The sequence below is a fragment of the Podarcis melisellensis genome, assembly GCF_964234715.1.
Source record: "Podarcis melisellensis genome assembly, chromosome: 8".
Classification (NCBI taxonomy): domain Eukaryota; kingdom Metazoa; phylum Chordata; class Lepidosauria; order Squamata; family Lacertidae; genus Podarcis; species Podarcis melisellensis.
In genome coordinates this window covers 85,007,889-85,020,351 of record NC_138540.1, presented here as the reverse complement: position 1 = coordinate 85,020,351, position 12,463 = coordinate 85,007,889, and the positions used below count along the sequence as shown (strand labels likewise).

Here is a 12,463-nt window from a genome sequence, read left to right as displayed (position 1 = left end):
TGTCGTACAACACACCAACCCTGAAAGTCAGTTGCACTATATTATTTTCCATTCAGCAGCCTAACAGCCCACGGATAGAAACTGTTTTTTAGCCTGTTGGTACGACTGATTATACTTCTATATCTCCTGCCCGAGGGTAGAAGATTAAAGAGGTGCTGGCCAGGTGTGAATCGTCCCTGAGAATTTTTCTCGCTCTCCTAAGGCATCGATCCCATGCAATGTCATCTAGCGGGCTCAGGGGACAGCCCATGATAACATGGGCTGTGTTCACCACCCTCTGTAAAGACTTTCTGTCCGTGGCTGTCAAGCCAACGTACTACACTGTGAGGACACAGTGAGAGGACACTTTCTATTGTGGACTGGTAGAAGGAGGTCATCAATTGTCACACTAACGGTCAGGTACCAGGTTGGATAGATGAGAACCACGAGTTCAGAGGCAGGAACGTAGTCAAAGATGGACTCCAGGGCAAGCAGCCTCTGCTGCTGCTCCATATCACAGTTACTCAGACTGAACAGCACAGCTTGGAGCAAGCGAGTTGGCGAGGCTCCTGTTGGTTCCTCCAATCACAGAGTTCGAGCTCTGGCCACCACAGGGGGTGGCACTGCAGCACGGCAGAGATTGAGCTAATAATGTCTCGGTCTGTCTGAGAAGTGCTCCAGCGGTACAAGGAGTAAGGGGCCTGGTGTTTCTGCCTGAGTCCCTCTTTCAGATACCACACTCGCAAGCTGCAGGCAGACTTGCGTGGCGAGTTCCCGACCCCCCCCCCAAGTCGGAAATAATGGCACATGACGCAATTATTAAGGTTAATGGGCTGAAAAAGGCCACAACTTGATTGGTTACAGGTGATGAGCGGTATTGGCTTAGGCATTGGTCCTAAGTGACTACTGTATTTTTCGCCCTATAGAACGCACTTTTTCCCCTCCAAAAATGAAGGGGAAATGTGTGTGCGTCCAATGGGGCGAATGCAGGCTTTCGCTGAAGCCTGGAGAGCGAGAGGCGTTGGTGCGCACCGACACCTCTCGCTCTCCAGGCTCCAGGAAGCTTTCCGCAAGCCTTGCGCGCCCGGGGGAACTCGCTGCAGCCTGCAGCGCGGAACACGGGGCGCCCTTTGGAGGACGCCCCGTGCTTCGTGCAGGTGTCGGCAAGCCTTGCGCACTGGGGGGGAACTCCCCCCCGGGCGTGCAAGGCTTGCAGGCGGCAGCCTGCAGGGGAGCACGGGGCCCCCTTTGGAGGACGCCCCGTGCTTCGCGCGGGTGTCCGCAGCCTGCCGCCTGGCGGGCGGGGCACCCTGAAGCAGAGCGCCCCTGCCGCCTGGCGGGCGGGGCGCCCTGAAGCAGAGCGCTCCGCGCGCCAGACAGACATCTGCAGCGTGGGGAGCCCTGCAGGACTTCCCCGCAGGGCTCTGCACGCTGCAGATAGCAGCCTGCTGCCCGGCGCATGGGGCACATTGAAGCAGAGCGCCCTGCACGCCGGACAGACATCCACACCGTGGGGAGCCCTGCAGGACTTCCCCGCAGGGCTCCCCACGCTGCGGATAGCAGCTTGCTGCCCGGCGCGTGGGGCGCCCTGAAGCAGAGCGCCCCGCACGCCGGACAGACATCCGCACCGTGGGGAGCCCTGCAGGACTTCCCCGCAGGGCTCCCCACGCTGCGGATAGCAGCGCACGCCGGACAGACATCGGCCAGCCCCACAAGCTCAGGGGACAGCGGGGAGGCGCAGCGCCGCCATCCCACTGTTCCCCGACCTGGTTTGGGGGGGGGAATAAAAAATTTCCTTTATTTCCCCCCCAAAACAGTAGGTGCGTCCTATGGGACGAAAAATATGGGAAGGGTTAACCACCAGTAGGGGGAGTCCTGCTGATGCACATCAACTAGGAACTCCCCCGGGGTCACCGCTAGGGGGCGTGCCTTAGGCCCTAACCTCCCTAGGCTTTGGACAGGGCCACACACCCCAGAATCCTTTAACAGACTACCCTTCAATATGCAGGGCAGGTGATGGTGCTACCTCCCCTCTTCCATCTACAGAACTATACCAGTGCCTAACCGCCAAATACCCAGAAGGTTGTGACAATTTGCTACGTTTCCCTTCCAAATGTTTACCTCTAGATAACTGCACCATTCAGCAACAACTTGCATTGTCCACTTACAGGGATGGGAGAAAAGGGGGAGATAATCTAATACCACGCCTTAAATTAGTTGTGTTGTGTGTTGTTTTTTTAATGTGCCCTGAATATGCCCCATTAGCTATGGAAGTGGGAAGGTGGTATCTACTGACCGTTCTTTTTTAATCTGCAGGGCCAACTGGTTGACGGAACCGAACTCAGATGCCGAGGAGCTGTTCCGGATGGTCGGGGAGGTGTTCATTTACTGGTCCAAGTCACACGTGAGTCACCTTTTCGGCAGAGAGGGTGGTGGTTGCGTGGGTGCTGATGGAGACGCGCGAGAGCATCTCCCACGAAATGTGGCTCACCTGTTCTTCCCTCCCATGCCCCAGAACTTCAAACGGGAGGAGCAGAACTTCGTAGTGCAGAACGAAATCAACAACATGTCCTTCCTGACAGCTGACAGCAAGAGCAAAATGTCCAAGGTGAGAGGAGGGCTGGGGTGTGGAAGAGGGGTTCTTGCCACCAGGGGTGGTGGTGGGGTCTATCACCCCCGAAAGGGGAACCTAGATGAACCTTTGAAGCGACCACCTCTGGGTTCTGTTTTGACCGGAAGTCCCTGATTGGCTGCCCTAGTGCAGTTGACAAGGGTTGACTTCCTGTGGAACAGGAAGTCCCCAACACAGCCGTGAGATTATTAGATGCCCTTAGGCAAACCCTTATTGCTCCCTCCCAGTCCCACCTCCCCCTAACATGTCCGTAATCATTCCTGCCTGCCTTTCAGGGCTGTTGTGTGGATTACTGGGGTACAGTGGTACCTCGCAAGACGAATAACTCGCAAGACGAAAGAGTTTTCCGTTTTTCGAGGTGCTTCACCAGACGAATTTCCCTATGGGCTTGCTTCGCAAGACGAAAGCCCATAGGGAAATCTCCGGGGACAGCGGGGAAGCGCAGCGCGTCTTCCCCACTGTCCTCAGACCTCCTCCGAAGGCTGGGGGTGGGGCGGAGAGACCTCCTCCCCCCGCCAGGCTTCGGAAGGCTCCTCCGAAGGCTGGCGGTGGGGCAGAGAGCCCTTCTCCCCGCGCCAGCCTTCGGATGGCTGTTCTGAAGGCTGGCGGTGGGCCGCCAGCCTTCAGAACAGGTCCGGGGACAGAGGAGAAGCGCAACGCGCCTTCCCCTCTGTTCCTGGACCTGTCCTGAAGGCTTGCGGTGGGGAGAAAAGCCCTTCTCCGCACCGCCAGCCCGGCAAGCGGTTTCCATAGGAACGCATTAATTGATTTTCAATGCATTCCTATGGGAAACCGTGCTTCGCAAGACAAAAAACTCGCAAGAAGAAAAAACTCGCGGAATGAATTAATTTCGTCTTGCGAGGCACCACTGTAATCTGTTAGGACAAAGAAGACCTGTGCAAATGATTTTTATGTTGTGATCTTCGGATGAAGGGCAGTATACAGATTTAATAAACAATGGTGATAATAGTTGAACAACATTATTAAAACTGTCTTTTCCTTTCCTTTGTGGGGTACCTACTGCATGTTGAAGTGGACCACTCCCCCCACCTCAGCCAAATGCATCCCATCGCCATCACCACCCCATCTCTAGCTGCACCACAATCTGCCACAGGCTGCCTCTGAGAGGGCCTGCCACCCTCACCCTTTCAACTTGGCTGCCACCTGCTCTTTGAACCATCAGTCCTCGCCCACCCCACGCTTGCACAATTCAGTTCTTACCTCTTTGCAGCATGCAAGAAGCCTGGGCCCAAGAAGCAGCTTTTGTGTTGGAGATCTAGGAGGGCGGGTTAGGCTGGGGTAAAGTGGGGAGGGAGGACACCATGGGTTGACAAAGGGCATCACGGTTTGGGGGGGCATCAGAGAGCCCCTCCACTTAACCATACGGATGTCCTGCTCAAGGATCCCTCAGCAGACCTACCTGCATGCTTTCCTTCCTCTTGTGAACAGGGAGGACTAGAAACCTGGTTCTCTTCTTTTGGAAAACAAAAACACAAAAGAGCGGGAAGATTCCATGCCAGCCAAATTGTGCCCAAGGCTCGGGCCTGGGCCTCTTCCTGTAAGCAGCGGCTTTCTCGCTCTTCGGATTGCTCGGTTTGGGCAAGGCAGTGGGGAGAAGAAAGATGCCGGTGGACAGCTTTGGACCTTCTTGCACCTTCCCTGAATTCTTTGCCGGGTGTTTGTGTGAGAGGGAGGGGAGTTTGCCACTCCATCTAACCTTCTCTTTCTCCTCTTCTGTCTTGTCTCCCTCTTCTCCCCTCGCCTGTGTTGAGTTTAGTCTGGAGAAGGCCAGGTTAGCGAAATAATGGACGTTCCGCCACCCCTTTTGTTGTTGTTGTTGTCGGGGGTTTTTTGGGGGGTGATCCTGTGGAGACAGCATGGTGCAGTTCGCATCTCTGCCGTGACTCTCCCCTCCCTCCTCCTGGGAGAGAACCATCTCGATCATAGCTGTCAACATTTCCCCCTTTTTTAAGGGAAATCCCCTTATTCCGAGTAGGATTCCTCGCAAGAAAAGGGAAACGTTGACAGCTATTATCTTGATATAATCAGGGGTGCAGGGAGAGAGGGAAGGGCTCACGGCTGCATGGAGGATGGCAAGAACGCAGTGGCTTTCTGTGGCTGTGGCAGCAACGCATCATGCATCCGATGGGTTGGCACTGACGAGCCACCAAGTGCCCTCCGTTGGCGGGACCAAACTCCCATCATGCCCTTGGACAAGTCGCCATATTTCAGGGCACGACCCACCCCTGCTTCCGGAGTTACGTCATTCGTCTCCCTGGCCAGAATGTCCTGAAGCCTCTGACCGCAAGTGGCCCCTTCCTTAAAAAAACCCACCTCCATTTGCTCGTTTCTGGAAGCCTTCTTCCTCTCCCAGCATGCTTTGGGCCATGCACAGATCTCCGTCCCCTAACCTGGACCCATGTACTCCGGGGTTTCCCCTATTTGCCATCTCTTCTCCTCCCCTACTTTCTGGATCCCGGATCCCATAATCCAGTTGTTGTGACACCACTGCCTGCTGCCCTGCCACCACATGGGAGGGAGGGTGCCCGTGACTCCACACGTGGTAGATTATGTGTCTTGGCTGCCAACGGTGCTGTGTGTCTCTGTGTGTGGTTATGTGTAGAGGTTAGAAAGGCTCTTTTGCACAGCGGAATGTAGGAGGACAAAGGCACGGCGGGGAAGGAGACAAGGGTGTCTTGGTTCACGTTACCTTTCCAGGGGTCAGGGATGGCAGCTGCTCCATTTCATGCAAGTTCAGTCCTTCTCCCCACTCATCTTCAGACCTGCCTGCCTTCATCAGTGAGATTCCAAAATCTGTCTCCTGTTTACTAGGCCGTCTTTGCCTTATACACCCGAGACCAGCCTTCCCCAGCCTTTTGGACTGCAACTCCCATCATCCCTGTTCCGGGGCTGATGGGAGTTGTAGTCTAAAACATCCGAAGGGCACGAGGCTTGGGAAAGCTGTGTGCGACCCACTCGCTTGCACCGTTCTCTTCTGGTACTGCCTAGATCCCTTCAAAGTCCTCCCACCGGCCCTTTCTATGCCTCTAATTACACATTGCTGGATCTCTTACACACTACCCAACCCTCAGCCGTCCTCCCAGTCTACACTGCCATGCGCTGGATCCCAGACTCCCACCCCACCCCCCAGTGCCTCCTTCTCATCCCCATAAGGCTAATTCGTTCAGGACGTTTTCCGTACATGAGGACAGCTCTCATGTAGGGTGAAAACCACGTGCATTGCTGCTTCTGAAGTCACCCGGTGTGAGCATTTTCTTTTATTTCGTCTCCAGTTTATGGATCAAGAAGCCGGTGCATGCTTGCGGGTTTTTGATCCATGCACCCCTGGCAGAACACCTCAGAAGTAACAATGGGCGTATTTTTCCTCCACCCCCGTTTGAATATTCCGTGTAATAAAGACTTTCCTACATTTGGAGCAGATCTCAAAGGACGCCTACCCCCGTGGAGTGCCTTTGTGCGAGGAACAACGTTGGCCATTGCTGGGGGCTCTTCTTCCTCTTGTCTTCTCGCGAAGGAAAACACTCGCCCATCATTCTCCCACGGGGGGAGCCTTTAGACCCCACCTCCCACCCCGCACCCCAAACCTCACTGAATCCTCAGAGCGGCGCTTGGCCGTTAAGCTTTTGCCCAGCTGATCTCTTGGCATGCCGTAGGATAGCCCGAGTGGCCGGTCCCCCTGCCACAACTCCCCGCACAGTGTTAACTCCCCTTGTCTCCCTTTCCTAACCTTCCTCCCAGTCGGGTGGCTCGGACCAGGAGCGAACCAAGAAGAAGAGGCGTGGGGACCGCTATTCTGTGCAGACATCACTCATCGTGGCCACGCTCAAGAAGATGCTCCCCATTGGCTTGAACATGTGCTCCCCCACCGACCAGGAGCTGATCAACTTGGCTAAGATACGCTATGCCCTGGTGAGAAGGTTGTGGGGGGGGGGGCCCTGGGAATAATGATCTGCCTCTTTCACACAGGAAGGTTTGGAAGTCTCCCAGTCTCCCAAAGCTAATGGGGGCCAAATGGTCAGCTTTCTTTCCAATTCTGGACGTAGGGGACTTAGAATACTTTAAGAAAATTATAATGAAATACGAGTATACAGTCATATCTCGGGTTACAGCCCCTTCAGGTTGCATTTTTTCGGGTTAGTAAAGGTAAAGGGACCCCTGACCATTAGGTCCAGACATGACCGATTCTGGGGTTGCAGCACTCATCTCGCTTTATTGGCCGAGGGAGCCGGCGTACAGCTTCCGGGTCATGTGGCCAGCATGACTAAGCCGCTTCTGGCGAACCAGAGCAGTGCACGGAAACGCCGTTTACCTTCCCGCCGGAGTGGTACCTATTTATCTACTTGCACTTTGATGTGCTTTCAAACTGCTAGGTTGGCAGGAGCAGATCACGTTTGCAACCCGAGCGTCCACTGTATTAGTTTCCAAATTTCATCCCGCCCTTCATCCTAAAGGAGCCCACGGTGGCAAACAGCAAAAGTATTTTTAAAAGTACAATTTGAAATTGAATAAAAGCATACAGTGGTACCTCTGCTTACGAACGCTTCTGGTTACGAACGCTTCAGGTTACGAGCTCTGCTAACCCAGAAGCAGCTGCTCCTGGTTGCAAACTTTGCCCCAGGATACGAACGGAAATCGTGCGCCAGAGGCGCGTGCCGCAGCAGGAGACCCCATTATTGAAAGCGCGCCTCAGGATAAGAACGGTTTCAGCTTAAGAACGGATCTCCAGAACGAATTAAGTTCGTAACCAGAGGTACCACTGTACTTGAAAACATCAAAAAATATTCAGACACATTTAGAACATCAAGAAGCATTTAAAAACAATCACATACCCTCACAGTTATTAATTTCATGGTTGCCGTGGCCAGTATCTCTCAGCCATTAAATGCCTGGGTAAGCAGGAATGTTTTTAACTTTCTTCTGTATTGAGGGAGGCAGGTGCACTTCACCTGGGGCAGCATTCCACAGAAAGGGAGCCACCACCAAGAAGGCTGTCTTGGGTCAGTGCCAACCGGGCAGCAGGCAAGACTAACCCTCTTATTTGGACGAAAGGTTGGCTATAAATGTAGTCAATCATCATCATCTTCATCAATATAGTACAATAATATAGTACCATAAGCATGTGTGTACAGTACAGCTCACAGGTACTTGTTGCAAAATAATATCAGGCGTGACTGTTGCCACTCTCGTTTTCTCATATGAAGGCCTCCTCTTTCTTTCAATCTCTACAGAAAGACACTGATGAGGAGGTACGTGAATTCCTCAACAACAACCTGCACCTCCAGGGCAAGGTGAGTGGCACAAGGATGCTTGAGGAATGAGATCTTTGCAAGTTCAAAATACACCTCCCAGACTAGTGAGGGAGCAAGTCAGGCCTCCTTACCCTGAATGAGGGGCACAAGTCATTCTCAACTGCAGTGACGCCCGTCTTTTTTTTTTCCTTGCAGTGTGAGAACTCCTCCTCCATGCGCTGGCAGATGGCCCTTTACAAGGAGATGTCTGGCAAAGCCGAGGACAGCAACAATCCAGAGAAGATTGTCAAACGGGTTCAGGAGGTTTCGGCTGTGCTCTACCACCTGGAGCAGGTACAGGCAGAGAAAGCTGGCAAGCTGGGTTTAGCAGGCAGAAGAATGTGGCCAGATTTAACCAGCAGGTGATCTAGGCCAGTGTTTTTCAACCACTGTTCCGCAGCACACTAGTGTGCCGCGAGATGTTGCCTGGTGTGCCGTGGGAAAAATTGAAAAATTTGAAAGATTTTTTTTTAAAATGTCAAATTTTCGCCCACTAGGCGGGCACCGGACTGTGTCCACCCTATTTTCCATCCGTCCTGGGTGGGGATCAGATCGGATGAGAGCGGACAGGCGGTCCGCTCTCATCCGATTCCCCATAGAGAGCAGCGGGGCTCTGACATCTCCCTCTCCGCACACAGTGCGGAGACGGAGCTGTCATCCACCGGCTCAGGGGGATCAGTGGATTGATCCCCGCTGAGCAGAGAACGGTCCGCAGCGTTTTTGTTTGCCATTAAAGAAAAAAATATTAAACGTTTTCTAATGGTGGTGTGCCTCGTGATTTTTTTCATGAAACAAGTGTGCCTTTGCCCAAAAAAGGTTGAAAAACACTGATCTAGGCAACTGTTAAGTGGCTCAGCTGGGTAAGGGCCTTCAACTTTTAACGGGTTCTGTTAAAACACTTCTGCTGTTCTGTTAAACGGAGAGCTCCCTACAGAGGAGTTCATTAAAACATCTACAGCTTGAAAGGATAGCTGCAGAAGGCAGTTCAGTTCCCTTTGGGGCTGTCTAGTTAACTCTAGTGCACTTGGAATCCCCTCCTCAGATCTGACATGGGTGGAACAGGAGTATAGAAAGCCTCCTCACTCTGAATCTATCCAGTTCGGTAACATCTACACTGACCTGCAGTGACTGTCCCAGATTTCAGGCATGGGACCTCCCTAGCCCTACCGGGATTTGTCCAGAGATTGAAGCTGGGACCTTCTGCAGGCAGCGCAGGTGTTCTGTCGCTGAGCTACAGCTCCTGTGCCCTGGTTGTTGTTGTTGTTGTCGTTTAGTCGTGTCTGGCTCTTCGTGACCCCCTGGACCAGAGCATGCCAGGCACTCCTGTTTGGTCAATCTCATGCTGGTAGCTTCCAGAACACTGTCCAACCACTTCGTCCTCTGTCGTCCCCTTCTCCTTGTGCCCTCCATCTTTCCCAACATCAGGGTCTTTTCCAGGGAGTCTTCTCTTCTCATGAGGTGGCCAAAGGATTGGCGCCTCAGCTTCACGATCTGTCCTTCCAATGAGCACTCAAGGCTGATTTCCTTAAGAATGGAGAGGTGCCCTGGTAGACACCTGCAAACGATTTTCAGCCCTGAAGCCTCCAGCCACCTTCATGAGATCCCTCAGAGACAAGGGGTCAGAGGGAGGTAGCATGCTGGAAAAGGGAGAGGGGAAAGTTGGTGGGAAATGACTGGAGGAGTCTCTCAGCCCTCCAACCCCAGTGAGATATGTACACCCCCCGCAGACGGAGCATCCTTACAAGTCAAAGAAGGCCGTGTGGCACAAGCTGCTCTCCAAGCAACGGCGGCGAGCCGTGGTGGCCTGCTTCCGCATGACGCCCCTCTACAACCTGCCCAGGTGAGTTGAGGTGATCTGGGGAGGTTTTGAGCTCCATCTTGTTGAGTTGTATTTCGCTCGATCCACGCAAACACTCCAGCATCCCAGCTGTGGGTTCGGGAGGTCTCTGTGACCACACAGGCACTTATGGTCTGCCCCACAGAGGACCTTAAGGTCCATGAATAATCATAGTTTAGAGGTCCCCGGTCCTAAGGAAGTCAGATTATCCTCCACCAGGGCCAGGGCCTTCTCAGTGATGGCTCCGACCTGGTGGAATGCTCTGTCCCATGAGACCAAGGCCCTGCAAGATTTAACTTCCGCAGGGCCTGTAAGACAGAGCTATTCCGCCTGGCTTTCAATTTGAACTTAGCCTGATCTTTTATTCCCCTTCCTTCCCTCCCCTTCCCCTTTTTATGAAGTTTGCCCACTCTGGGATCCCACAGCTAATTCTCCCCTGGTCTCCTCGCTGGCCCAAATAGGACTAATTTAGCCAGCTAGCCCTGGTGATCATGTAATGTTTATTGGATGGATTTCTCCCCTAAATTGATGTTTGAATTCTGAATTTATTGTTATTCACGTTTTATACTGTATTTTATGCTGTTTTTTGTTGCATCAATTAAGTGTTTTAAATTTGTTGTTAGCCGCCCTGAGCCTGGTTTTCTGAACCGGGAAGGGCGGGGTGTAAATAATTTTTTTTTTTTTAATTGCTGGGACTGCTAGCTGGCCATGCTATGGGGTGGGGAGGGAATTATTTATTTATTCCATAAGATTTATATGCCACTGTGTTGCAATAAAACCTCAACGCGGTTTACGAAAAGAGGAGGACCGTCACCAGTAAAAGAAAAGCAATTGAAAACAGCCGTATGAAACATTTAAAAAAAATTATTAAAATCAACGATAAGCTGAAAACCCACGTAGAATTAGAAAATTAGAAAGCCCATGTAGAGTTCAGAAGGATCAATAGGGTCATGTCTTTGCCCAACATGGGGCTCAAACCCATGGCCCTGAGGTTGAGAGTCTCATTCTCTGCTGACTGAGCTATCCCATCTCAGCATTCTACATGCCTGGATAGGCTTGCCTAAACAAAAAAATGTTTTTAGCGGGCAGTGAAAGGAGTACAGTGAAAGTACCTACCTGATGTCAATAGGCAGGGAGTTCCGAAGTGTAGGGACTGCCATATCAAAAGATCGATTTCTTACAAGTGTGGCAGGGGTGTTATGTGACACCTGTAGCAGCTCCTGTTCCCCGGATTAAAGTGTTGGAAACTTCCCAAGTCATCAGGGTGTCTTTCCGGTGGTCTCCCTGGCTGTAAATCTCCCTCAGTCCAGAAAGACCTGTCATAAGCGACCCCTCTCTCCTGAGAGGATCACACTCGTCTTCTGGCCTATCATAGCAGAAGAAAGAGTCAATCGTAGTTCTAAAACTACTTTATTTACAGTCTATATATACAGAGAGGGGACGCGGGTGGCGCTGTGGGTTAAACTACTGAGCCTAGGACTTGCCGATCAGAAGGTCGGCGGTTCGATTCCCACGATGGGGTAAGCTCCCGTTGCTCGGTCCCTGCTCCTGCCAACCTAGCAGTTCAAAAGAACGTCAAAAATGCAAGTAGATGAATAGGTACCTGTAATGGTTCTCGGGGTTGCTCGTGCGTAAGCCGGTGCAAACACCTGGCTGGGTTGCCTGAGTGAACCTTTTCTGTTCGGACAGCTGTCTCAATCGCTGGCAGAATCCGTCAGTGGGCGTTTCTTAAACTTCTTCCAGCAAAGAAGCTCTTTGACGCCTAGTCTCCTCCTACTCTCTCTGCGCGAAAGCCTTCTGCGCAAGGAGGGCGTAGGCAGCGGAGGAACCCTACTCTCCCCGCTGGTCCCTGGCAAGGAGTCATGGGACCGCCTCGCCGATTCCCCCATCTGCCCCCCTTCTCCACTGGTGCTACACTAATTCCCTTCCCCAGAAGATGGGCTGCCTCTCCCAATCCTGGGACGCTCTCTGGAATCCCTCTGGATTTTGCTCTTTCCCTCCGGCACTGATGGCAGTTCCCTGACAGTACCACTCCGGCGGGAAGGTAAACGCCGTTTCCGTGCGCTGCTCTGGTTCGCCAGAAGCGGCTTAATCATGCTGGCCACACGACCCGGAAGCTGTACGCCGGCTCCCTCGGCCAATAAAGCGAGATGAGCACCGCAACCCTGGAGTCGGTCACGACTGGACCTAACGGTCAGGGGTCCCTTTACCTATATACAGCGAATCCATCAGCATGTCAGTGCTCTCTGAGCACCAGTACAGAAAAACAACACTTTCAGAAGTGAAACCAACTTCCAGCAGTACTGAGACTTCCTGTCTCACGCTCACTCACTCACATGATATACACAAAACATAGTGCTACTGCTGGAGCAGCATGGATAGGTAAAAATCCTAACGTAAAGTATTCAAGGGGGCATCTATGGGGCACAGTGATCTCGCAAGCATGGTACCCCGCTCCTGTGTACCTCTTCACTACGTGAAGCAGGCAGGGCAGAGCTGGGCTAATGGCTGACCTGCCCCCCGTCTGCTTTCCAGGCACCGGGCTTGCAACATGTACTTGGAGAGCTACAAGCTGTCCTGGATCCTTACCGAAGAGCACCCCTTTGAAGACAGGATGATTGATGATCTGTCTGTGAGTCCTGGGGAAAGAATGGGAACCAAATGCTATGTGCAGCCTGAAGTTCTAGCATTAAATGGGAAGTTGGA

At 52.6% G+C, this 12,463-nt stretch overlaps 1 protein-coding gene across 9 annotated transcripts in view; it reads left to right on the top strand.

The window, feature by feature from the left end:
• The window catches only part of RYR1 (ryanodine receptor 1), a 213,709-nt gene that overhangs the window by 147,309 nt on the left and 53,937 nt on the right, over nt 1–12,463 (top strand). For 6 of the 9 annotated variants that reach the window (XM_081921856.1, XM_081921861.1, XM_081921858.1 and 3 more), the window contains exons 68-75: nt 2,296–2,383; nt 2,495–2,587; nt 4,389–4,403; nt 6,371–6,541; nt 7,861–7,920; nt 8,077–8,214; nt 9,648–9,760; nt 12,293–12,389. In XM_081921856.1, coding sequence (XP_081777982.1) covers nt 2,296–2,383; nt 2,495–2,587; nt 4,389–4,403; nt 6,371–6,541; nt 7,861–7,920; nt 8,077–8,214; nt 9,648–9,760; nt 12,293–12,389 — 775 coding nt within the window. The remainder of the gene's footprint in view (nt 1–2,295; nt 2,384–2,494; nt 2,588–4,388; nt 4,404–6,370; nt 6,542–7,860; nt 7,921–8,076; nt 8,215–9,647; nt 9,761–12,292; nt 12,390–12,463) is intronic. The other 3 variants (XM_081921862.1, XM_081921863.1, XM_081921857.1) reach the window with 1 other exon arrangement.